Below are 26,959 nucleotides of genomic sequence, written 5' to 3' on the forward strand. Positions count from 1 at the left end.
ACATATCAATAACCATAAGGTAAAGTGTTATAATTCTCTACAATTTATCTCTTGTCATACACAATTCTATACTTTTTCTCTGAAGGTTTGTTCACGACGTCATGATCACGGGTCCTCTGGATTTTGCTTTAAGGGACTGTTACTTCCTCTATTTCTCCCTTGAGCATTTCTTCTAAAGTGTCTGGGCACACGATCTTGGAGGTTCGATGGTTGATAGTGATTCATTTGCATTTATGAACCTCGGTTCCTTTGGCCGTCCGAAAACCATAATTTTTAGGACCTGCCGACATGAATTTAGTAATGTGATCCCCGTCTAATTCGTCGGTCCATTCTCCTAAACTATGACCCAAGGTAGGATTAAAAGCTCCTTCTAAATGTTGGTATATGATACTGTCCGTATCGAAATAAAGGCCCCGTTCTTCTAAAGGTTGTAAAGTCTCGTAGAGGTGTAAGCGGGCATAGGCGATGGTAAAACAAGCCAGGATCACGTTTCCAAAGGGACATTCTTCGACGAATTCCTGTTTGTCTTGAAAATTCACTAGAATCTTGTCTTCATTGGAATCTTCTTTATTGACTAAGAGTCGAATTCCCTTGATGTCGAGAGTCGAATTTTGTAAGAGTTGATGTAATTCCTCTGTTTCGTCCAAGTATCTGATTTTGGGTAATAACAACCGTTGAGCAAATTTTCCCCACAGACAATTTAAAAAGAGTTTAGCAAAGGTTCTTCTCACTGGATTCTTCTGGATACTGATCCTATCCATCAGGAATCCTTCTTTCTCTAAGATTTGTCGAATGTAATCTTGTTCTTGTTCTGAGGTCTTACAGTCGGGGGGAAATCCGGACGCTTCCTGTTTGATCTTGAGGAAGGTATTGATGTAGTTTTTAAATAACTCTTCATTGCTTTCTTTAAAATGCCACACTTCGTAAATTCGCTCTAAGGTATAGCCCATGTCCAGGGCTTTATGTAATTCGGTCGTCACCCAAGTACCCGCAAGACTACGTTCCCGGTCGGTGTGTTGACATGGGTGTTGAGAAGTAGGGTCCTGTTGTTGGGCACACGTGCGACATAAGGGAAATAATAACTTGCCTCCCGTCCGATAAGGTAATACGGGGTGAAAGAGGCCTCGGGGTGGTAAGACCCGACAGTGAATTAGACCGAAATAACTTCTCACGTCCTGGAAGTCGTCTGTGATGATCTCGGGATGCCCTAGGGGAAAGGGTCTGTGTTTCAACACGTAAGGGTATAAGGAACACACGTCCACGTATCTCATGTCCCCTTCTTCACAATATAATTTAGTGGCATTGGTTCGGCCTCCGTTCAGCCCTTCTCGAGGTTTCAAAGGATCGGGAATGTCCAGATCTTGTACAAATTGCTGTAAACTCTCATCTTGTTGCACTTGCTGATCGAAATCGTGCTCCCAGATACTACACACGGTGTACCCCATATCCTCTAAATCCGCAGTCCTTCTGAGGGTTTTCTCGTGTAATTGTTGGTAAGTAAATTGGGTCCGGTGAGGATGAGTTTCCGTCTGTAAACTGGGATAGCAAGTGGGGCATCCGTGCCAATAACACCCGTAAAATTCGTAGACGGTACGAGTCGCTTCCTGGTATCCGTCGACGGTATAATTTCCGATCGGGACTTCGCCTCCGTTTCTAGCATGTCGTATGTGACATCCACTCTGATGACTCATCCAGGTGAGCCACCGATAGGCTTTGGCCGAATATTGTCGTGCCGGTTCATACCCGAGGTTCGGAATGATGGCAATGGTGTCTTTAGGCATGAAATTTCGACGGTAGGCTAATTTAGCAGCACTGGCAAACGTGATGGATTCCTGGAAAGGGTCCACGTTGACCAACCTCTTGAGGGTGCTTCTAACTTGTGCACAGCATCGTCGTAAAATGTCGACATCTGAGATACAATACCCTACAAACTCTTTCTGGAAATCAAACACTTTTCCCTTCTGTTGTTCGTACCATTGGAAAAAAGCTTGTCGTCCACTGGTAGACATTTCGTCCGGTTTGTAGAAAGCTGCCGGTGGATAAGGTCCCACGTAATTCTGGTTCTGTTCCATATTAAAAAAGTGAGGGAAATAACCTTTCTTCAATTCTTTGAATCCGAAAGCGGAGGGCATCTTGGCCAAAGGAAAGGTTAAGAAACTATACGAGTCGATGAATTTGAGTCCACATATTTCCATGTACAAGATCTTACTCCCGTTCATGATCACGTTAGGTTTCAGGCAAGAGGAATGCACTATGTAATTCAAAATGAATTGTCCGTCGTATCCTTTGAAGTTATGGGCGATGACGATGGCCTCGTCGTGTACTAAAGTGGAATTCTTAGTACCTGTAGTGGGTTGTAATAACCAGTCCATGAACTTCTTTAAGGTCTCTGGGCCTTGAAAAAGGTGCTGACGGGGTCCCATGTGTTGACAATGAGGACATGGTTGGTCTATGTCTAAGTCATCGCAATGTTGACAGACGCGATGTGCCACACATAGATTAGGAACGTGAATGCCCGATTCCTGAGTGCATTCGAAATCGAAATAAATGTAACTCTAAGGTGTCTTTCCCCTTCTTCTTATTCTTCTTGGGCTTCTGTTGAACGTAGCACCGATGATCGGCATCGACGATTTTCTTACAGATCTTACACTGTTTATGTCCTCCGCATTTGTGATGAGGTAATAATTTCTTAGGTATCCAGGACTGACACTTCTCGCATACCCCCATTAAATTGCAGACAGTAGTGGTGGTTTTCTTACTATGAGGTCTTAAATGATTTTCGTAGCAGGTCCTGTTCTTAAACATTCCTTGGCATTCCCGACATTTAATCTCGATCCCTTCATCGGGACAATTAGGGTGTTGTCCTAAACAATAGGTACAGCGATGAGGGCACTTGGACCGATGTTCTGTGACAGTTCTGTACCCCATGTCGCAATGATCACAGTAGTAGGGGTTCCCCGTTACTCCCGACATCGATATGATGGCATCGTAATGATGGTTGTCTAACAAAATGTTCAAACAAGTTCCATCTCCCCAGCCTTTGAAGATGCGCTCTAAACAGAGTTTAGTGGAAGTAGATTTGAACTGAAATATTTTCAGTCGATACTGAGGAGCTAACACCTGTTGTAATTTCGTCCACTCTGCATTTCCACAAGCTTGAGTGATATCACACTCGGCTTGTTCCATGAGGGCTATGGCTTCTCGTTTCTGGTCTAAGGATTGCCTATCTCCTAATCTCATGCGTTTCCATTGTTTTTCCCATTCGGGGTCTGGATGTTCGGGTTTTTGACTGTGTAATCGAGTGACGACGATGGCTCTAGCCAAACAAAATTTATCATGGGGATTGACGATTCGAACGATGGATTGTTTATTGTTCTTGAAAGTTTCTTTATCCACTTGTAAATGTTTGTTTCTGTTTCCACCACTCCCCTGGGGATTCTCGATATGAAGCAGTTGGAATTCCGTGGAGCCGTCGCCCAGTTTGAACTCTTTTAAAATGACGTCTTCGTTTATATCTTTACATTGCGTAAACTGGTACGAAATGTCTGATTCCAGAGAATGGTGATGAAGGTTCAGGCGGAGGTAATCGTTAGGATTACACTGCATTTCAGATTTGAAGTCTTGTAACATGTTTCTGAATAATCGCCGAAGGAAAGCTGTGTTTTCTTCTTCTTCTGGAAATTCATCGAAATGAACGATATATTCATTTTCATGCGCTTTAAATTTTGGAGAGGTCCTTTCTTGAGTTAGTCTCATATGATAATACTCAGAAATGGGTTTAGGTGGTAAATCTATTTCTCTCTCGATACTTTTTCGTTTCAATATTCGTTGAGCCTGTAACTGTTTTTCTCTAGTAGAATCCATGTCTATCAGCTGATGGCTCTGAGGGTAAAATGAACCCAAAGTGAAAGAAAAATATTTATATATAGTGGATGACGTTACAATGCATAGGTAAGTTTTATCGTACTTTTTGCACACGGCACTTACAGATGATGCAAACAGGTATATATAAGGAAAAGGTAGGTAAAAAGGTATATTTCTTTTTGCACACGACCCTCAGTTTTTGCACACGGCACTTTATAGGTGATGGAAACAGGTATATAAGAAAAGGTAGGTAAAACGTATATTTGCACACTGCCCCTAAAATAAATCCATGCTATATATAAACCAGAGCTGAACATGAAGGATCATTCTGTGTGAGTACTTGGAAGTGAACACAGGTAAAAAAAAAATGCCACTCAAAGTGTACTTCGGAAACTATATGACAGAGAAAACGGTGTATTGTTGGTCTATTAACGGAGAAATTTTGGGAGAATGGATGAAAACTAAAGAAGAAGCCATCCAGGATTTTTATAAACGCAACAGAAATTAGTTAAAATGGCCACCGAATTTAAAGTACAAAAAATTTTGGTTGGTAAAAAGAGTGGAATTGGATCCTGAAGATTATGACACCAGAGAGGAAAAATACTGTTTAAAGGAGAGAAAAAATGGTTATTGGGGTTTTCAAAAATACAAATTGGATATCCTGACTGAACCTTATCATGGGGAGAATAGTTCCTGGAAAATTCAACTTGCTGATTGTTATCATCAATTGAAAGAAAAGAGGTTTAGGGAAGAAAAGAAGCTTCAAGGACTTTTTACAGATAGGTCTATTTTTAAAGTGTATGTATATTGTCGCATCCCTTTATCGCCTGAAGAAAAACAATCTCAAGAAAAAGAAGAGGGAAACCAAGAGGGATGAATCCATGCTATGTATTGGTAAAAGACAGAAAAAAAACCTCGGGAAACCAAAAGGAAACTACCCCTGACCAGTGAGAAGGGACAGAAGAAACAGAAAATGTAATTGTATGTATTTTTCTCACTTGAATAAAAATTGCTTTGTTCTAGTTATTGTGTGTGTGTGTGTGTTCTTGTTTTCAATAAAACCAGTTTGAACCGGTTATAGGGCTGTCTAGACTATGAATGAATGTGTGACGTCATAATGACATTCTTTTGAATTGCTGCCAAAAAATCGTAGTAGCAGGGTACCAATGTAAACACAGTATTGGACATAGGGCTATGTACTGACCCCCTAGCCCCTAGGGTTAGGGGTTAGGGCTGTACTGAGTTGACCCAGCTATCCCCCCAGGGGGGACTGTACTGAGTTGACCCCCTATCCCCCAAACCTGCACTCATTTGAACCGGCTATCCCCCACCCAAGCAGAATCCAGTATTTTTGACCTCATTTGCATAAAAAGTGCACTCAGTTGACCCAGCCGGCGGGACCGTTTATACTACTTACAATGTATGCGAGCATCCGTACTGTATATATTCACGACAAAATTTACAAGTCTCCAAAGAGATAGAGCAGACACAGGAGAACGGGGCGAATTTTTCCTACTTTTTGCGTACAACATGAGAAAGTGTTAAACAATAACAAAATAAATTGAGAAGCCCAAAAGCTCTTTCTTCAAAATATTCGTTTAAAATCAACAGCTAAAAACTAATTCCGGAAGAAGTGGCCAAGTTAAATACTCTGTGTCGTGTCTCTAGAGAATTACATTTTTAAACTAAACTTCACTTCATGTATATTTATCATTATCCTTGGCAAGCTATCAAAGATTATGTACAGATCTTATTACTTGCACAGAAAAGTGCAACAAAGACGATAAATTTTTCTATAACTTACATCATCTACGGAAGTGAAATAGATGTAATATTATACACACCCTATTACCGGCAACTGGGACGACAGATGCAACTGTGACAACAGACACGAAATTTGTAGATCGAATCACAGGTAGGTGATTTTTAACTAAATTTGTGGCAGTTGAAAACATCCATTTACTACAGTATTGTGGTTTACTGATTTGGTCAAACCATAAACTTCTTCTTCTTAGAATATAAAACCATGATTTACTCATTAAAATGGAAAAGGAAAAGAGGAAAGTTAAAAACCAACCGTCGTCCACCGAAAATTGGTCAAACTGAGCTTATTTCATTAAAACTGTTACTTCAATGTCAGATTTCTTTTTGTATATAAAAAATTAAGGCTCTTTACGATCTAAGTACAAAATGTGAATAGTCTTACTTGTTTAAGAAGCGCGCTGCAAACGTTTGATTTTGGTGGGTAAACATTTTTTGGCTATCGTGTACAACAGATGGATGATATTTACAGCAAACACTGACGACAGATAATTAATACTTGATATATTTAATATGTATTAAGCCAAATAAATGAAGTAAATTTAAAGAACTTAGTTTTAGTATTCCTTTTGTAAGGAGACCAATTGGCCCGCATGCGATAGTCAACATTTTTTGTGATGAGAACATCGAACACTGACTGAAAACCAAGTTGTTACCGATTGCCATTATCCATATGATTATCTGTCGTCAGTGTTTGCCATAGAAATCATCCATCTGTTGTACACGATAGCCAAAAAAATTTTACCCACCAAAATCAAACGTTTGCAGTACGCTTCTTAAACAAATAAGACTATTCACATTTTGTACTTAGATCGTAAAGAGCCTTAATTTGTTATATACAAAAAGAAATCTGACATCGAAGTAACAGTTTTAATGAAATAAGCTCAGTTTGACCAATTTTCGGTGGACGACGGTTAATTTTTAACTTTCCTCTTTTCCTTTTCCATTTTAATGAGTAAATCATGGTTTTATATTCTAAGAAGAAGAAGTTTATGGTTTGACCAAATCAGGAAACCACAATACTGTAATAAATGGATGTTTTAAACTGCCACAAATTTAGTTAAAAATCACCTACCTGTGATGCGATCTACAAATTTCGTGTCTGTTGTCACAGTTGCATCTGTCGTCCCAGTTGCCGGTAATAGGGTGTGTTATATACTTCTTTAATTTAACAATGGTTATATCGCGGTATTTGATTGGATAAAGAAATTACTTTTTATTGCATAAAAAATTGGATTACCTATGTCACAATCACTTGCAAAACGGACGTAACATTTCATATTGTACAATTTTTGTACGATTTTTTTTTCTTTATATAAACCACAGCGTTAAAAATTTGATAGCTAAGAGAGGTACCCGGTAATTCAGGTATTCACTGCATCGCCATTTTTAAAAAGTTACCTTACCTAGTTTAATGCTCCTGTTTAATTTTTCTTGCATGTGCATCATGCATCACGATAAAAGAGCTGGAAATTAGCAACTTGAATTTACAAATCTTACAAACTTCTTTGTTTGACATTTTAAGAGGAAACGACTATTTAAAATCTGTTTAAAACCTCCAAATTATTCATTCCGGAATTTTCCCATCCAATCAAAAACTTTTTATTTATTTCAGAAACGCCTTTATTCAATATTGAACATTTCCGACCAAAAAATTCGACCTATCTACCGACGCAATTTTTTTTAAAGTGAATAGAAAGACGGCAAACAAACTCCATTTTAAAAAAGGCCTTTCGGGAATTTTTTAACCTCACTGAACATCTTTAAAAATATACTCTTAATAATTGTGAAAGGGATACGTCACACGGATACTTGACGGAGAATAACTTCTTAAAGAATAAACTACATCAAACCACACCCAACAATCTTTTTGAGCATATAAATAAAACAACATCATGAATTCAATTTCGTCATTACAAGACCGCCCAGGCGTTTCATACATTAATATTATTTGTCCTTTTGATGAATCATTAACACTTTAAGTAATAGTTATACCAAGGTGTATTGAAATGGGATTGAACCGCGGAAAAGAGTTTAAATCCAATATTTGAGTATCATCAAAGTCTCAGAAAACATTTGATTCTATTCAATGTTTTCCTACATTAGAAAACATTTGAAGTCATCTAATGTTTTCCCAGATCACCCTTACTAATGTGTTCGGAACCTTTCAGTTTTTGATGTTCTGCAAATTATCAAACCCGATGAGTTCAGAGTAGCTCTGACAGTGGCCCTGGCGAGAGTTAGCGAGACTTCAGTGAGATAGGGTAACTTATTCACGGAAATGTGACTAGGAAGTGACAAGAACGTGGAGACATGGTAAACAGAAAAGTTATGTTGCGTTTTAGTTTTCACCACTCTATAATATCATTCTGTAGAAATGTACTTCAATCGGTCTTTCTTGAATTCATCCAAGTTTAAATTATAAGTATTCTCTATGTTACAATTTTATGCTGTCATGAATTAAAATTTCTTTTTGGACAAATATTTTGCATGGGAACCAGGAATATAATTTTTTGGCGTCAGATTAGCAAATGAGACACCAATGCAACTTTGACAGACAAATCAGATGAATGAGAATTGCATTATGGGTTACTATTTGAATACTACAGGATTTTTACGCTTGATAAATTCCTTTATTGTACTATCGGTGAATTCAATTGTCAGGTGGATTCTCTGGCCAACACACGTGATCACAAGTATAGTTATGTAAAACTGTTTTGACCATTTGAATGCATAAAAAATGCTGCTCGTTTTCCTTACCCTTGAAGTGCTGGTGTTCTGAACTTGACACTAACTACGTTTACATTTTATTAAACATATTCTTCTCTAGTTAACAACAAATTTAAAAACCCTGATATTTTACGTAGTTTCTAATGTTTGCATTTAGTTCATAAGACCATTTTCTTTATTTTGCACTCCACTGACATGATCATATATTGACCTGAAGCACGTGTTCGAAGTAACATGTAAAAATGTATTTGGCGTAAACGTATTCAATCAACAATCGGTCAGTTGCTCATTGTAAGATCCTCTGTGCGCATTAATAGCAATGGCCATATAAGGATATAAGGCAAACAAGGGTTTGTCAGTGCAAATGACATTACACATTTTTTTTGTAACAGTGTATCGGTCGCTAGTGAACTGTAATTTTTGCAGTAAACTATGAGAAGATGCATTAATTGTTATCCACCCCCCTTAAGCCACCCATTTCTGTTGAAAATCATGAAAGTCTTTCAGAAAGGTGTGGAAACACATTTTTCACAGGACATTTTTCAGAAGAAACAGATTATAGCAATTTTCCGTGTACTGCCAATCTTATTTATAAAACCGGTTCTACCCTATAACCTTTGAATAGGTAAACCTAAACCACGTGTCTTGAATTTAAATCACAAAAAACATTAGTAGGGGTGCAGATGTCAGCGATAAATTCGAGAAAACATTACATTTTATTTGATGTTTTCGCAAAGATCAGCAATAAATTCGAAGTAAACATCTGTGAGACCATTGGAATGCAATTCTTCTTCTAAAACGTGTTTCAAAAACATATATTTAATAGTATTCAAGCTCAAAGTCCATCAAACGATGCAAATTGGAACAGAAATCACACGGACCTCTAACAAATCAAAGGTAGGATCAGGTGCCATTCCGACCGGTCACAAACGCTCTGTGCTCCTTTTCATGATTGGGAAGTAAAGGAAAAATCCATCGATAATTTAATTTGTATATAAGCAATTAGTATACAATTAGTATGAAAAACGTCAGTCAGCATTTGACTTAATGATAAATTATATTTTCTTACAAAATAATTGTATCGACCATGTATGCTACATGGTACTTGATCCCACCTCGAATGTTTTAGAGGTCTGTGTATTGTTTGAAGGAACTTTTTCGCTTGAATACTGTTTGTTATTTCTTCTAATTTCTTTAATATTCAAAGATCTCTGAGTGGCTAAAACATGATTAAATGACCAGTTACAGTTGTATATAACAGCATTGGAGACTTATGTTACTATTTGAAAATTCTAAAATGCATTTTGAGATGAAGTTTCTAAAAATAAATTGATCTTCTACAAAACAATGTTATTGACTTAAAGTAGCTAATATTATTTGTTGTTAAAATAAATAACAACAAAACCCAATATTTTAATTATAAATGTTGAATATCTAAATGACCTTTCATAAATGTTAAGAGGTAACAATGCCTTGAATATTGATATACTTTATTGTAGAACAAATTTTAAAATAATTATTTTCAAAATTTGCTTTGTCAATTTCTCTCAAAATAATATAATAAATCTGGTCCTTTCATTCTGTCAATCCATAGTTATATCGACCTGACAGATACTTCTGATATTTAGGAGGGCCATTTTTGCTCTGCTAAATTTTGCATCGCTCTATGGACGTTTGATCTTGAATACTGTTCGTTATCCCCAATTAGTTCGTTGCTTTCGACAAAGATGACAGTTACTCTCGCGGTGAACACAATATAAAACTGTCTTTGAAAATGAAAGTGATATTTAACTGATGAGACAAGTGTATAATTATCTTTTTCAACACAGTTATTTTTTTAAATCGCAAAAGTATAAAAACACCATAGGTATAAATGATATAAAATAAATTTAAATCGAAGAACTTAGAACATTATTAATATCCTTACCGTTGTCATCAGTAGGATTACTAGATTTGTTCCCCATTGACAGTGTAAATCTGGTCCATTAAATTTTTACGATGTCAGAAGCATGATGTTATTCTTGTTTAGTGAAGACAAATATTATGATATATTTTGCATTATAATAACGACGACACAATCTTGGACAACTGTTAGAGTTATGTTAATCTCCAATTATCTTAATAAATATATAAGAACTACTTTCGTTTTAATTTATCTCCGGAAGTACGTTTTTTGGGCAAGTGCCAAGTCTAGTTCGACAAAGAGTAGAATGCCTTAGCCTAGTACCCGAGGCCTTCCGAGTGCTTCGTGCTTGCACTCGGAAGGCCTTGGGTACTAGGCTAAGAATGCCTTGGCCTACAACACATGAATCTACTTGTGACTTTTCATAAGGTGTCAAATTATCTGTAAAAGTATTGTCATTTTTTATAGGACTTCTAGATTAATAAACAGTTAAAAGATATGGAAACAGGTTTAGTTGATGTACTAATTTTTTGTATGAATAACTGTATCGGGATCGATATCTCCGTTTGTATTCGGATTGGTTTTGATTTTAGTTTGCGTTTATGATATCCGGTCATGATACGGATTTGGCGGACTTAAGAGATTGTCAACATGTTTGACTGACTTTTGTATATTTGATCGATTATAACCCGTCAACGTGTAAGTTTATTTGTACTGCATCAATTATCGATTTATTCTATTTAATTTTCTGGGAATTTATTTCACTGTGTAACTTTTTTCATAACTTGATTTGTTGATAGGTTGAAACGAAATAAATGTTGCAACGCTGACGTATAGTTATCGCCAATAAGAGTAAGGTATAAGGTGTGAGAAATCACAACACATGTGGATGGTCCAAAGCGCGCACTTTAATAATACAACCGAAAACAACAATAATACACATAACAATATTACAAAGGTGGAAATAATAATTCCGGAGAGTGCCAATGTCTGGCGCTACCATTTTTCTATCTTTTCTTTTTTTTTTACTGACAATTTTTGTCTAATTTTTTTTTTAGATTGGCAAAAGGATATTAAACTAACTGCGTGTAACACTAAACCTAAATGTTAAACAACACCTTCACTGGGTAGACTGCCCTCAGGTGTGGGGATTATTCTGCCCCATGTTCCAAACAAAGCTACACATACATTTACAGTACAGCATAAAACAAATGTCAGTACATCACAAAGTCTGAGTATTTCTGAGGCAGGACGCGCTGTCGTTGTGGTCTGGCCGAGGAAGACGCATTGTCAACTCCGGTAACTTCAGTGTCCTGTTGCTGGTCATGAGAAATGTGTTGGTCACTCTGAGGTTCTATTTGGTCATCATTTCTGCTATTGTCAGGTATATCAGGTGGATCGACATACGACGCTGGAATCGTGGATATTGCTTTTGGAATAAGGTTAATATCTCCCACACTCAGCTCAGGTTCTGGTGGTGGTTTTTGGGATGGGCATTTAGCTCGTTCACTATACGGGTGGTTCTGTTGACGGAGATCATGTTGAGCTTTGATAAGGTCTTGATCCGCGAGTGGAATCTGAGTATTGGAAAACTGATCCCTTTGTAGCCACATCTCTCTGACTGACATACCCCTTTTCGTGAAACGCGTGTTTAGCCGAGCTGTGATGAGAGAGAGAGTTAGATTTGACACTATGTTGTTTGATGGTCAAACCGTAGTATTTCCTCCTCTAGTTCTTGGACTGTCCTCTCTGCCACAGGGTTCTTGTTAACGTTCTTAGGGCGACCAAGTTCGATTTGATACGGTGTCGCTCAAGAAGTTCGTCGTTTACTAGGGCCTTAAATCCGGGGGCTGAGTCTGTTCGTATAGCAGCAAATGGACCATCAAGAGGGTGAACGTCGGCTAACAGTTGAAGGATGGCATCACGAAGTTTCTTGTTGCGTTCAGACTCGAGTAATTTGGTAAATGTGTAAGAGGTGATGCTTTCTCGCAGCACGAATACCATTTGCCGTTCACGTCTAAGAACATCAGCGGCAAAAGAAGTGCTGACTGTTTCTGGAGGATCAGAAGAGCTCTGTTGCTGACAAAACTTTGGCATTTTCTGTAGGAAGGCACATTGGTGACACGTACTTGTGACCACTTCTACAGCTTTGTCCATGTCTAAGGCGTAGAAATATCGACTGACAACACACTTGAGTTGGTGACTAGAGGGATGGTCAAGTTTAATGTGCAAAGCGGTAAGTAAGCCGTTCAGGACCCGTCTTGGGATAATGATAAAATCTCTGCTTGGCGCAAATGGGACGTTCCGCTTTACTACCAATAAACCGTCTTTCGAGATTGATGCAACATTGAGGTATCTTTTGACGTCTCTCACGTTCGTAAGTTTCTTTGATGGACGTGTTCCCTGACGTAGATGGGCCACTGTACGGCGGAGGTCAGAGCACCCAGATTGAATTGAGAGCCATGCTGCCCTGCTCGTAAAGGGTAGATTGGCTATCCCATCAAGAACCTCTTTTGTAGTTACATGGCGAACAACAGATTCCTCTTGGCGATGGTCGAAATTACAGATCTGGCATGAGGTGTTGTTACATTCAGAGGCATTTCGGCTGGCAAAGTCGGAAGGCAAAATAGCTTGACCGGAAATGTGCCTGGTGGATATTTGAAAGCGGCTTGCAGTTGATAGGAACTTGGAGACTCGGGGGCTGGCTGAGAATTCTCCTCTGCAAAGCTTCTCGTAAGCATGAACACAAGGTTTGCTGTCAGTTAATACACAAGCCGGAAGCCCTGATTGTATTATATATGGACTGTAATTCTTAATAGCTGCGAAAATTGATAAGGCTTCAATTTCACATGGTAACCACTGTCGCTGGTTCTTGCGGAGTTTTGCACTAAAAAAACCTGCCAAGAGGGGTTTGCCGTTCCTTTCTACATAAAGGGTGGCACCAAGTCCATATTTCTTTAAGGCTCCATCTGTAACAATCCACAGTTGATCACTCGGTCGTGGAAGGGTAATAGATTTATGTGTAGTTAAAGCCTCTTGTGCTCTATGGAAGGCTGACAGCAGATCATCTGTCCACACAATTCTGTCCTTGGAATTAAGGCCAGCTACTATGTCATCGAGTGGTGAGAGGAGTTGTGATGTATCCTGGATAACACGTGATAAGACCTTATAAACACCAATGAATGAGCGAAGAGACGTTACTGTTTGGGGAGTCTCGCAAGTAGAAAGAGTGGAAATGCGATGTTTACTTGCACTAATTGTGCCGAGATGCCAGATCCAACCAAGAATTGTAGCCTGAGCTGGTGCTGGTGCGATTATTGTCTTTGATGTGGATAGATTAAGGCTGCTTCTATGTAGGGCTTCAAGGACTCTTTCCCAGTTACGCATAAGATCCTCAGGTGTGTTGCCCCCACAATACAGGTCATCCGCGATTTTGGCTACAACTCCTTCCTGAACGAGGTGACCAAGGACTCTGCAGGTTAGTTCCTCTAGTGCAGTTTCTGAACCCGGCATTCCCATAGCGGATCTCACATACACTCGCACTCCACGGAATGGTGTAGAAACGCCACAGTATTTCATTGACTCCCTCGCCAAAGGAATTTGGTAAAATGACTTTGTAAGATCCGTTATAACGATGTACTTCCATTGGGCTATTTGTCTTAATGTTGAGTCTATATCTGGCATAAGGGATGGCTGCGGTTTGCTATAACGTCCGACGTCAGCAAAGGCAGTCACTAGCCTGAATCCACCATTCGGTTTTTTAATCAGGAAGGATGGATTGACGTATTCTGCAGTAATGCCAATATCTTCAGGGCGTTTAAAGACGCCAATACTTTCAAGTTCATCAAATTTTTCTTGAAGAGTGTCGAGTTGATGTTTGGAGTACTTAGGGACTCTTCCCTTCCTTTGGGGTGGTTGAACGGGTCCCATATTTACTCGGCTTCTAAGGGTCCAACTGCGCCATTATAGCCTTGAAAATTTTGGTTAAAAACGCGGTCATACTTGTTTACAAGTTCCCTGAATTTGGATCTTATTCCTTCAGGCAGCAGCTTGTCTGGGTCAACATTTACCTGGTCAGAATATTGAACGTGAGAACTATATTGTGTCTGTTTTACTATGGTGAAGTTGAAGAGCTCTTTTCTTCATGCACAGATGTAGATCGGACTTTGCAAAAGTGTTCGTTGCGTTTGAGCACACGTGGCGTGCTTGTGAGATTAGGTACACGCAATTTTCCAGCCACACTTTGAAGAAGACACGGTTCTGGCCATTCCTCTGACTGAGTTGCGTAGCTGCTTTGATGGGGTTCAATCGCAAATGTAGAATCGGTAGGAGCCATGTAAGTTGGTAGCTCAATCTCAAATTTGCCAGGTCATATTGTTGTTGATTCTGGTGGGGCACGTGCAATATGTGCTCGTCGTACTGCACGCCTTACCAAGACGAGTCAATCGTATGTGACACAGAGTCTGCATATTTCAGTTATGGCACGAGCCTTAGCCATAAAGTGTCGGTCCTGCGAAGGCAGAAATGCTCATTTGCTGAGAAAGTGTTTGTCTGGTCGTCCTGCTGTCTTACATAAGGGACAAGACTTCTGTCTGGACTGTTGTTGAATTTGCGAGGTGGTGCGTGACTGTTTCTGGAACCTGCTGACCGAGGCCCTCATGGACTTTGCATCTTCACTCATGCGGAGTTCCTCCACGAGCGAGTCCAGAGCCTGCGAAATTTCAGGCTTAATAGACGCAAGGGTTCTAGCCCGCAACTCTGTTCCATATCTTTGTTTTTCAAGCTTGGGGAGGCCAGGGTGAATAAGCCTTAACCAGGTAAGAACGACAAAATTTTCTAGTGATGGGCTGAGCTCCTCATCATCCTTTATGGCTTCACTGTGATGTGTTATCCCCATGTCTTTTCTAGGTTAGTTATCTTCCACGAAGGCTGTGAGTCTTTGGAATAAGTCTTCTGGGCGTTCATTAGAGTCAAAACGAATAGAGTCAAAGTCTATAAAGTGAGCCCCTGTCGTTTGGAAACCATAATGAAGTCGTATAGTTTGCCAAATTTGATCTATAGATGTAGAGTTTTTCACAATGGTATTACGAGATATTGTAGGGCAATAGTTCGCAATCTGGCCTAGTATCAATTCCAAGATATTTACCTTTTGCTCTTTCATAAGTCGACTCGCTTCGGGTATGTTATCGTCATCATCAATGAACCCGCGGTACGGTGTACTCTTTGTTTTTTCTTCCCACCAGGTTCCTGATACAAGGAATGGAGCAAAATTTTTGTCTAAGGATAGGGTATACAACAAATTTTGACGCCAATTTTCAAACGAAGTTACTGTCTCAGTCTTTGTTAAGCACCACTGTTTTGGTGCACGTGGTGTGCTCGCCGTACTGGAAAATGGGTCACAACCTCCAAAATAGAATATGCACTGTACCGTTCACAAATGCCCGCAAGAACAGCTCCGTTCCGATGTGACTTCTCTGAAAACCACTTCCTAGAGTTGTGAGTAAGATTACGCTGCCACCACGCCAATAAGAGTAAGGTATAAGGTGTGAGAAATCACAACACATGTGGATGGTACAAAGCGCGCACTTTAATAATACAACCGGAAACAACGAGAATACTCATAACAATATTACAAAGGTGGAAATAATAATTCCGGAGAGTGCCAATGTCTGGCGTATGATAAGACTGACTGTGCCGGACTTGCGATTTGCACAAAACAATAACATAACAAATTTATTCTTCATAACGCTGACGCAGCTAGTCAAGTGTATCACGGATAAATTTATTTTACGTTTAAGAGGATATTTATAACACTCCTACAAAAATGATGCAGAGGTGAAGATATCAGACAGTGTTCTTTCTAAAAAAAAATTAAATTCAAAACACGTTTCGAATTAGCTTGCAGATATGAATATATGGAATATCTCAGCTGCCTAATGTGGATTCCGTTCATTAAAATGCTTAAACTTGAAGCATTATATGCTTGTAACTCTGAAGATTAAGCTAATGCATAAACAGGATACGTTAACATTATATGGTGTATAACTTAAACAAAACATGCTGATACTTCTTACTGTTATTGTCTGACACTATTACAGTCCGGATTACCATATATACCCGCCTATAATTCGGTCCGCCTATGTGATTGTCGGTTGTATTTTTTAGGTTAATTTGGAGGGATTTGCCAATAACCCGCTTATAAGTCGGTACAACTTCTTGCCAGAATCGTTTGACATTTTAAGGATGAAATCTTCTGATCATTTTACCCCAAGCGAGTCTTCGTACTTAAACATGTCATAAAATTCAAACTGATAACAATTTACAATAAAGTTTTTAATGTTTTTATTTTTTCATATGTTACATGTTTAACTATTTATATTTTTAAATAAAAAATCTTTCTACGTTATATTCATGACCAAGACGTGTGTTAAATTACGATATTTACGACATAGGCCTAAGAAAGTTGACACTGTCTAAGTGAAATTGAGAGGGGAAGATTAAAGATGGAATCGCCCGTTTCAAAGCGACAGGAATGTCGAATGGCCAACTGACAGAAATGTTAAAACATGAGAAATCGCCGATATCATAATTAGGCCTACATAATTGGGAGTTGAACTATGTTCATACTCCCCAAGTCGTCACGCAGTTTCTAGCGCAGTAAATCAACAATGAATTATATAGCGTCCGTCGTGGTGTTTCTGTGTCGGCCAATTTATTCCCCTGTGATATTCAATACAAACTCGTACCAGTCTATATAAACTCGAAGAAACTTCCGCAATAAAAATAGTCTATCTCATTTTTCTGAATTAATCTAATTTTCATAAAAGATTTGAAAGTTAATGAAATAGAATTTTATTTAACTTAATTTGGATAGCATATTTTTGTCATCTCTCTTGAGAAATGACACATAAATTTTGATTTCCGTATGAAAAAAAGTCCCAGTTTTCCGTCATTTATCATTCGGCAATCCTCCGCTGACTCCACTACGCTCCATTACAAAAAGTGCGAGGTCATCCAAGGAGCAACAACTGGTCTTACTGGTTTGACAATGACGCGATTAAAGGAACGCTAAGGTTTAAACCAACTTCTTTTAATTTGTTGCAGCAATAAAGAGACAGAACAACGTTTCTTTAAAATAAATACTATGGAAAATATCACTGTCAGACATTTATTTGCTCTGACAAGTAAAATGATCTGTTAGACTGGAAAATTTTTGTCAGACCAGATACATGCAACTCATTTTTTTACGTTGGTAAAGGGAACAAATAATAGCATTAAATTTTGTTGATATTCGATCTCATAATTTCAAATGACATTAATTTTGCATCCTTAATTTCATGAATTTATCAGCATTCAGTTGGTCACGTGTACAACACTAAATCTGAACTTGAACAATGTCTATGTACTTGCATTCCAGTATTACCTTAAAAATGTATCATTTGTTTTTAATATATAAATTAGTTAAAATTAATGAATACATGCGTATACACGGACACAATGGTATAATAATCCCATTGATCGATCTGTGAGAAAGATAGTTCCTCATTATTACAACGGTTTTTTTCTTGTAGTAGCTCGTTAAACTATGTCTGATTTTTAATTACATTTGAATCAAATCAAAATCACAAACTTAAAAGTGTCACTCGCGAGGCGCAGTTGTACAATAGTTTGCTCTAGAGATTCAAAGTAAGGTGTTAAGGTAAGGTTTGCGTCTCCCTCCAACTCATATTTTTTTTTAATATGCACATATGCTATATATCAATTTATTCAGGGAGATTAGCTTCATCATTTAATATGATTTTCAAAGATATTGCCCGTCCCATTTTTTTAGTAAAAGACGCCAAATTTAACGTATTTCATATTTCACCTCGAATATTATTTTCATTGAAAAAATTGATTTATTTTATAAATTATCAAACTTTTATAATTAAAATGACCTGAATTGGTATAATTCATGCTTCTTTTATTTAAACTTTTAATTTTCCTTTATCAAAAATGTGAAAAATTGGGTAAAAAAGAAGATTTTTCAATTTTCCTTGATAAAGTGAAACCGTTGCCATGGCAACAAAAATATAAAAATCAACGTTTTACATATCTACCGATTCCATCAAAATCCATGAAGTTATTAATTTGATCATTTTCATTAATTTGAACTAAAAAAATATGTATGTCCCCAATATTATTTCCATGGAAACAGGCTATATTATGGGTTTCGAACATACAAATCGGGCTTTTTCTACACTTTTAAAGACAACATTGATATCACCTTGTCATGGTGAATGTTAAAGACTGAATGTTATTTTGATATTGTTTTTAGGCATAAATTGGCCAAATATATTCAAAATAAAACTCCTTCTGTGCCACATGATGGTCTAAAAATTTATTCCATTGAAAAATTCTAGTATTTATGGCAATCTTTACAACTGAATATTCTGATGAAATTGTCCATGAATTATACTGCAACACCTTTAAAAGTACATGTATATGTATATAAACATACTTCAGAACATGTTGCAACTAAACTAATTAAAATGCTATGAATTTGACCTCATGCTGATTTAGTTATTCCAACATGTAGTAACTTCTAGACTTCTTTGTAGCAAAATATCTTTATTCAGTTATGGCTGGTGACTGTCATTATACATGTATGCCATTTTTTGAGTGAAATGTTGTAAGTATTGCATCCACGAAGCTGCTGTTTTTATAAATAAATGATTTCTTTACTTCGAAGAGTAGAAATGCTATCTTTAAAGTAATGTTTGTTTGCCCTCTCTTGACTCAGGGTAAAATTATTGGGTCGGTAGGTGAGAAAATCTTCAACAACATTTTTTTAAGGGGGATAAGAAAACTAAAAAGAAAAAAATACGGCCCTGCATTGAAAAAAAGTTTTCAGTCTGGTCATTTTAGTCAGTCGGTCTGGAGAGGCCGACAACCAAACATTTTTTAAAGATGGCCTATTTCTACACTTCATGGACATTAGTTCAATAATTGGATTAGGTAGTCTGAGAATCTAAATTGAAATATCAGACAGAACAAAATAAAGATGAATTCTAAGTGACATCAATTCATACTTTATGAGTTTACAGAGTACTTCTGATTTCAGAGAAAAGGCAAATCTGCAAAATGACATAACACTGTCATAAATATTTGTCAAGAACAGGAAAAAAGAAACAATGCTACAGTGATAGATATACTACACTGTATCTCCTTGATATCCATGAAATAATAATTTAAATATAACAAAATTTTCTCCTTTTTAAAATCAAAATACAGAAAAAAATTAAAAGATTATTAATGTAAACAATTTTAAAATAAACTACATGTACTTGTGGAAGATTTTAATTTTAGTACATTACTAAACTAGTCTTATCACTCCTACCAAATTAACAACCTTACAATTTCCAAGTGTCATGTTTTAAACTGTTACAGTAGATATAATTATACATGTTCGCTGCAGCTTTATGTACACAACTCATCAGTTTTCAGAAATACTTATTTGATCATATTAGGTCCTGGTACGAACAAAATTTAATGAATAAAAATATTTATCTTAATTGTTCATGTAGTAATGTCCTTGCAATTTTACAAACCCTTTTTAAAAAATTGTTAGTATATACATGTAAGTATACACAAAAGCAACCTTCAATAATACCTATGATGTATACAGTTATTTTACTGAAAACAAATTCAAAGATGGACAAACAGAGCATGCACTGCAATCATCACATACACATAATTTCTAAATATATGGAAAACATACTAGATATATACATATATACTAGATAGGATGTTGTTAAACATTAACTTTTCTTCTATAATCTATAGACATATAAAAATATGCATTGGGTATAACAAGTCAGAAGTTCTTCTCCAAATCTCCATTGATTTTGCCATGTCTGGTTCAACATCTTAGCTTGATCCATCCAACTTTCTTTAATATTCTTGAGCTGATATGGGATGACCTCTACTTTGATTGATGGCACAAATCTTTTAAGGAAACACTGAAGTACTTTTTTTTGTTCTTATCTATTCCAATTAATGACCCATGATCTGAAATCATATGTGTTAATTTTTAAAATAACATTTAGGGAATTGCATTTTTGGAATTGCATAAGGAATTTCATTCACTTAATGAAATGAATAAATTTACAATATAATCAATGAAGAATCAATATGAAATTATTGTAAAATTTACAGATTGAACTAGTGAAATGCAAATGCTTGATCAAGAAAATTGATGTTTTTGTCATGCACAATCTGTATCTCTTTTTTTTTATTAATTAGAAAATGAGATATTAATTAAAATCAAACCTCATATTAAAAAGGTAACTAGAACAATTGAATACCTGTTCCAATAATGTTACAAATATTTGGCCTAAAAAGCAAGGATTTAATTTATTTTTCATAATTTCTTGAATGAATGCATTTTTATTTTTTGGCAATGTTGGGATATTAGTTACATCCTGACATCCTTGTACCGTTTATTCATCGTTTTTAAATCCGTAGTCAGTAGATCATTCATAACTTTCAGTAAAATGAATAGTTAAATAATTACCTGATGAAAATACTATCAACAATCAAACTGTCGACATCATCATTGGACATGGTCAAATGCACGGTGACTTTTCTTCCCTGTTCGGACTGCATATAGCATAATACTTTACAAGATACTCTCAGGTCTTTTCTTTTTTCTTTCCCATTCTCACTTAAAATTTTAGTGTAGTGGTGAAGCGAGAAACACACAACAGCACAATGCGTCAATGACTTTCTTCTGATCGGAATGGCCGTGCAACTTGCCACGTTCCGTATCGAAAATAAACAAGTCCTCCTTTATTGGTCCATCCACATGCATCACGCTAATCTCAAAGGCTTCTAAGATTCCTATGCTTTGATTTTTTATAAGACTTTCTCCTCAAACGTCCTTTGTTTTCAGTCCTAACAATAAGTGACAACAAACATCAAGTACGACAGAGGAAATTCGTTACCGAGATGCTTAGCATCGCTGGTTTAAATTCGCCTGTTTCAAACGCTTTGGTGATTCGCAAGAGTTATCTCCCTGTAAACGCAAACCTTACCTTAATTGATCCTTACGTCGCAGGTTCGAGTCCTTTAGGATGTATTTGGAGATAAACTCTTTTGATGAGACCATATAAACCGAAATCCCATGTTGCAGTAACATGTGCTTGCACTAAACAATCCCTCACTACTCAATGGTTTTGAGTGACGTGTAAAGGTAAAAATTTGTGGACTTACATGAAGCTAGCTCCATCGACAAGTGGTAGTGTCTGAATATGATTGGAAAATTATCGAACGTAAAACAAACAAAATGTAAAGTTGGTGAGATACTTACTTCTATATAGAAATTACTTGAAATGAAATTTAAAATCATGGAATAACAAAACTTGATGATTAAGTTATAAAGATAGATACATTTGATAAAATAGATAAGCACGGAGTTCTATAAAAATTATTTATTGTGTCCGAAAAGAAACATTCATACCCAAAAGAGAGTTTTAATCAGAGGAAGACAAATGACAATCTAGTGTATGGTGATGGTAACATCGAATATAAAGAGTGTTTGTTTGTTTCTTGGGACCAAATATCTTGTACACATTCTAAAGAGAGTAGGGGGCGTTTTGATTCATATGCTTCAGAAATATAAGGGTAGTGTTTGAGTTTGAGTAATTAATGGTACTGAAAGAAGTTTGAAACCTACCCACAAAATCGAGTTTGGAAAAATTATATTTTTGGTGGTGGGGGTTGTTTGTTTGGTTTGGTCAAATTGTTGAGGTAAGAATTAGAAAGAATAAATCCAGAACTAAACTTAACTGTACGTGTGCAATAAATACTGTATACAGTTTTTTCAATGGATGGCACTGTATCTCTCCGGTCTGTCAAAATCTTTTTTCGGAGAGCTACAGTTCTGCAGCTAATTTAAGAGCAGTCCCATATGATCTTGGCTATTCAAATGCAATAGAAATCATTTTTAATGTTTCGTGTTGTATCTCTAACAAATCAGTTCTAGCTGACTTGAATCTGAAAGCATGAAACTGTTCCTATACTTCCTGTAATATCTTTCAGATAACAATGTTCAACTCCCATGAGTACTTTCAGTACTTTGATTTCTTTATATGTTCTCGAAAGCAGTCCCCAACTGTGCCAGCCAAGAGCGCCGAAGTGTATTGACCTGTTGACGACGTTCCAGTAGCAGTGGAAAAGCGAAAATGTAGGTTTCCAATGCTTTTTAACTTATTGAAAATAGCAACATTTATACATTATAGATACAAAAGTTTAAAAATACATAGTATACTGTCACATCACAAACTCAAACATAGGATAAACATTTTACATGATCATGTACGTAACATTAGGCTTAGGGATCTTTAGATCTTTAGAAGCGTGCAGACGATAGCATTTGTCTTTTTTTATTGCAACATTAGCTCATAGTATATGACAACTTTCCTTTGATATCGTAAATATCTATCCCAAAATCATAGACATACCGTAAGAAAATATAAAGATAACATCTATATAATTATAAGCTGTTCACATTCGGTAAGAAACTAGGTCGCTACCTTCTATGGCGGCCTACGCGGGTTAAAAAACGGAATATTTCTGAAACATCATAGAAATTATTTGAGTGTAAACTACAGGCTTGGGTTCATAAAAACAAAGTCTGTGGTCAAAACTAATGATTTTACATTTTTTGAACAATGACATTACCGGTAATTATAATCTATTTTTTTCTAAAATATTTTTTACAGGTAAGTCTTGTTTTCTGAAGAATCACAAATGAAGAACTTAAGAAGAGAGCAAGCTTTTAGAATCACTTAAATCAGATAGAGAAAACCATGCCAATCAGATTGAGAAGATGGGACTGGATTTGACTAATCTCAGGAAAGCCACCATCCAACACCACACCAGGACCCAATCCGGAACCCGCATAGCAAGTAAAAGAGAGGACATTCCAACAAACTATTATGAAGTTTTATTTGTTAAATGATTACTTTTTGTTCATTAAAAGCTTTTTTTAACAAAATTGCAATTATATCCTGAAATTATCACACCAATTTTGAGTATTTGGAATATAAAAACACATACTTTGAAGCCTAAATGTCTTCATTTATTTTCATTAAAGGCTGAAAAAGGAATAGGGGCAGGGATATAAAAATATCAAAACTTTCTTATATGTACACTAACCCCTACTTTTCTTGCTATGAAAAGGAACCATAATATCTAAAGAAACTGTACAACAATTTTCTGAAAAAGTTAATTGTAGAAATATGTTTTTCTCAGGTTTTTCAAAAAATTTTCTTGGGAAAAATTGCTTAAAATTGACACCAGTGAACACTATTTTTGGGTACAAGTTATCTAATTGGTATTTATTTGCTCATATTTTGCTTTAAAAAATCAACTTTGCAATACTTTCAAGTGAATTTAAACTATTTCATGTTTGAATTTATTGTATTTATAAGTTTATGAGGTTTTTTATGGTCTAATAGCTTTTTAATGAAATTTCCCATGCTCTATTTTGGCCTATGTTCGAGGGGTTGAATCTCTCTTCCAAATAAGGCCGATATTTAATTTTAAATCATCAAACACATTAGTGCACACTTAAGAGATAAAAATAAAACTATTAAAATAAGTAAAAACTTGTACTGTATGTATAATCTTTGAATGCATAAATAATTGTATATATATAAGGCTTAGTTCTTCAGTAATCATCATAAATATATCTGACATGCTACATTTTACTTTCCAGAAAATACCATTATCTTTATGGCTCGCCTATAAATCGGACATAGAGTTTTGGGCTACAATTTAAAACTAAAAATCGACTTATAGGCGAGTATATACGGTATCTTGAAAAAAATTGAATTGGACCGCTCGGCGAAGATCCGTCGTAGAATCAATGTATGCAATTCAACTCAATTTGAATTCAATGTTGAATCAACGTTACATTTTCAAAGTTGAAAAGTCAACGTTGAATCCATATTGTTTCAAGGTTTACCAACGTCTAAACCAAACTTCAACTAATATTCAACGTTTCAACAACGCTGTGTGTCTGTGGCGATGTTGATTGCGCAGAATTTATGCGCATAAGATTCATTGAAGTGTTTTTGTAAAACAATGCCTTTTGCGCTCCTCGGTTAGTTTTATATGTGTTTTATGTCCTCTTAAAATATTTGTATTGTTTAATTTTCGAGAACGATCATTGTTCGTTTGCTTCACGTTTTTTTCATTTATATGACTTTATATTGAATAATGTAACAAACAGCTGATATCAATGCATTAAAATGTAAAAGATTTTTTTTTTCAATTTTTTTTAATCATTATGCAAACCTATTTACAATCTTAAACTATACCGGGCCAGGATGGTTAGTATAACAAAAATAGCATAGTAACATATATTAATTAAAAGCATTTCTACAAATGTCACCATCCCATTTTTTATGAAAATGTGTTTTTGTTAACTTCAGTATAATGTCCATATTGTTTTTAGCATTTGTTTTACATAAGAAAGTGACATATCATTTGTTTCAGATTTGAACTTAACTCTACAAAACATTTTAAATTTATAGATGTATTTAAAAATTGTATTTTGGAATTCTGTTCATAATAAAACCCTAATATGACACATGTACACCACTGTACATAAAAATCTAATACAAAACTCAGATTTTTTCATAATATATGAACATTTTCACAATCAAAAAGTAAATGTCTAATATCTTCAATTTCATCACTTATATTACAAAAAGCAGAAGTTCTATATTTGCATTTAAAAAGAAAATTGTTACAACACAATGTATTATTTAACAATTTGTAATTTTCATATTCTTTTGTCATAAATATCTTTCTTTGTTTTTATATTTATCCTTCCAGCTCTTTTGAGCTACAGAAAATATTGTTTTTAAATAATACAATTTTCACAATTGACAAAATTGAAATAACTCTTCTCTATATTCTGAATGTATAAACAACGAGTCACATTGAATCGTTAAGATTTTTTATGGATTGCCGTTTTTGATATCTTATATTCATACATCTCGGCAAAATCTCAGGGCTGTTGTGAACAGTGCGGAAGGAAGCATGTCATGTGACCTTCTGGACCACATGTTTCGTGTATGGCAGAACGGTGGAGTGGGTGAAAAAAAAAGAAGGGAAGTGACTTAAAAGATAATAAACACTAAAACGCTTATTATAATTAATTTCATTATATGACGTTAATTATTTTGTTTGGGATTTTTTCATCTCCCCTTGTAAAAATAATTATTAACATCGAACAAATATTTTCTCTTGGTTGCTTCCTTCATATACCCTTATCACCTACATACGTGGTTTATACCTCTCAGTTGATTCGATACGCAAGAGCAAGCTCTATGCATAATCAATTTCCAGTGAAGTTGAAACAGTGTCGTTAAAAGTTATCATCTCGTAATTTCTAATGTCAATACAATGACCTTGTCATCAAATACATGGACAATCTATCATTAAGTCAAAGGCTGACTGACGGTTTTCATACAATTTATTTAACCATTATTAACAGACTGAAATGTTGACGGATTTCTCCGTTAATTCCCTACCATTACAAGAGCACAAGGCGAGATGTGACCGTATAACAAGGATGCTTACTCCTCCATGGCACCTGATCCCACTCTGATGTTTAAGAGGTCCATGTTTTCCTTTCACCTGATTTGTATTGTTTTATGGGCATATGGGCTTTTATACTGATCGTTATCTCTATGTATTTCATGTTGTGCTCAGATACTATTAATCCCAATAATTCAAATAAATTAATGATCAACTGCTTGAATTTGACATTCATAATTCAAATCTCTTTGTATTTTAGTGAATGAAGGCCATGGTATTAATTATCATGAAAACTTAATTAAGGAAATAGACTTCTTAAATCATTATGGAAAAATATTGCATGATGAATGTTTTAATTTTTTTTATGTCTGTTATGGTTTCTTCATCTTTTTGCTTAAAACACATGCATTTGGTTCTTTTTTAAAAGAGAGCAACCTGTTTTCTATATAACTAATAAAAATGAAATTTTTCAAAAGATGTAAATTGAATCAGAGGACTGAAAGAAAATCCGAATAAAAAAAGGATTTTCTCTATAGTTTGCATGAAAACCTGAAGGGCTGTAAAAATTATTTTTAAAACAAGTTTTTTTTTTAATTTTGTTCCGTATGGAAAATATGAAGATAACAATGAGTAAATATATTATATGTTAAATATCTTTACAGTCAGCACAAAATAGTACATTTGTTCACACTCAGGTTATTGTTTAATGATTTATATTATAGTTTGTAATTAAATTCTGCTATATACTTTTCTTTGGTAAATGGAAAACCATAGGTATCTGGGAGCATCAAACGATTCACTCCAGTGATTTTCCGTTTTTAGTCTTAAAGTTGCATAGACACAGATTTGAAGTTAATATTTTCGGTATAAAATCACGACTTATATAGTGTAATAGCTTTTCACACGAAAACATGAATATTTCATCTAAATGTGATTGAAACTGCAAAATTTTGGATGGGTAAGGGTTTAATGGACACATCTCTTACAATTTCATAAATTTTAATATCATTTTTAATAATTAAAAGTGACAATCGTAATGTGTATAAA

At 35.7% G+C, this 26,959-nt stretch overlaps 2 protein-coding genes across 2 annotated transcripts; both read right to left on the reverse strand.

The window, feature by feature from the left end:
- Positions 1–221: 221 nt before the first annotated feature.
- On the reverse strand, positions 222–2,132 carry LOC134230942 (uncharacterized). Its single transcript, XM_062712808.1, has one exon. It carries the CDS (start codon positions 2,130–2,132, stop codon positions 222–224), a length of 1,911 nt encoding a protein of 636 aa, XP_062568792.1.
- A 9,914-nt stretch (positions 2,133–12,046) lies between these two features.
- On the reverse strand, positions 12,047–14,248 carry LOC134230943 (uncharacterized). The gene has a single exon (XM_062712809.1). The coding sequence runs from the start codon at positions 14,246–14,248 to the stop codon at positions 12,047–12,049; it is 2,202 nt and encodes a 733-aa protein (XP_062568793.1).
- Between the last annotated feature and the right edge of the window lie 12,711 nt (positions 14,249–26,959).

The sequence above is a fragment of the Saccostrea cucullata genome, unplaced genomic scaffold (assembly GCF_032062105.1).
Source record: "Saccostrea cucullata isolate Sc308-1 unplaced genomic scaffold, CSIRO_AGI_Scuc_v1 ctg4488, whole genome shotgun sequence".
In the NCBI taxonomy this organism is placed as follows: Eukaryota; Metazoa; Mollusca; class Bivalvia; order Ostreida; family Ostreidae; genus Saccostrea; species Saccostrea cuccullata.

What these genes read in the sequence shown, in the direction of transcription:
- LOC134230943 (XM_062712809.1), bottom strand. Translation starts at nt 14,248, where the DNA reads ATGGGACCCGTTCAACCACCCCAAAGGAAGGGAAGAGTCCCTAAGTAC.
- LOC134230942 (XM_062712808.1), bottom strand. Translation starts at nt 2,132, where the DNA reads ATGCCCTCCGCTTTCGGATTCAAAGAATTGAAGAAAGGTTATTTCCCT.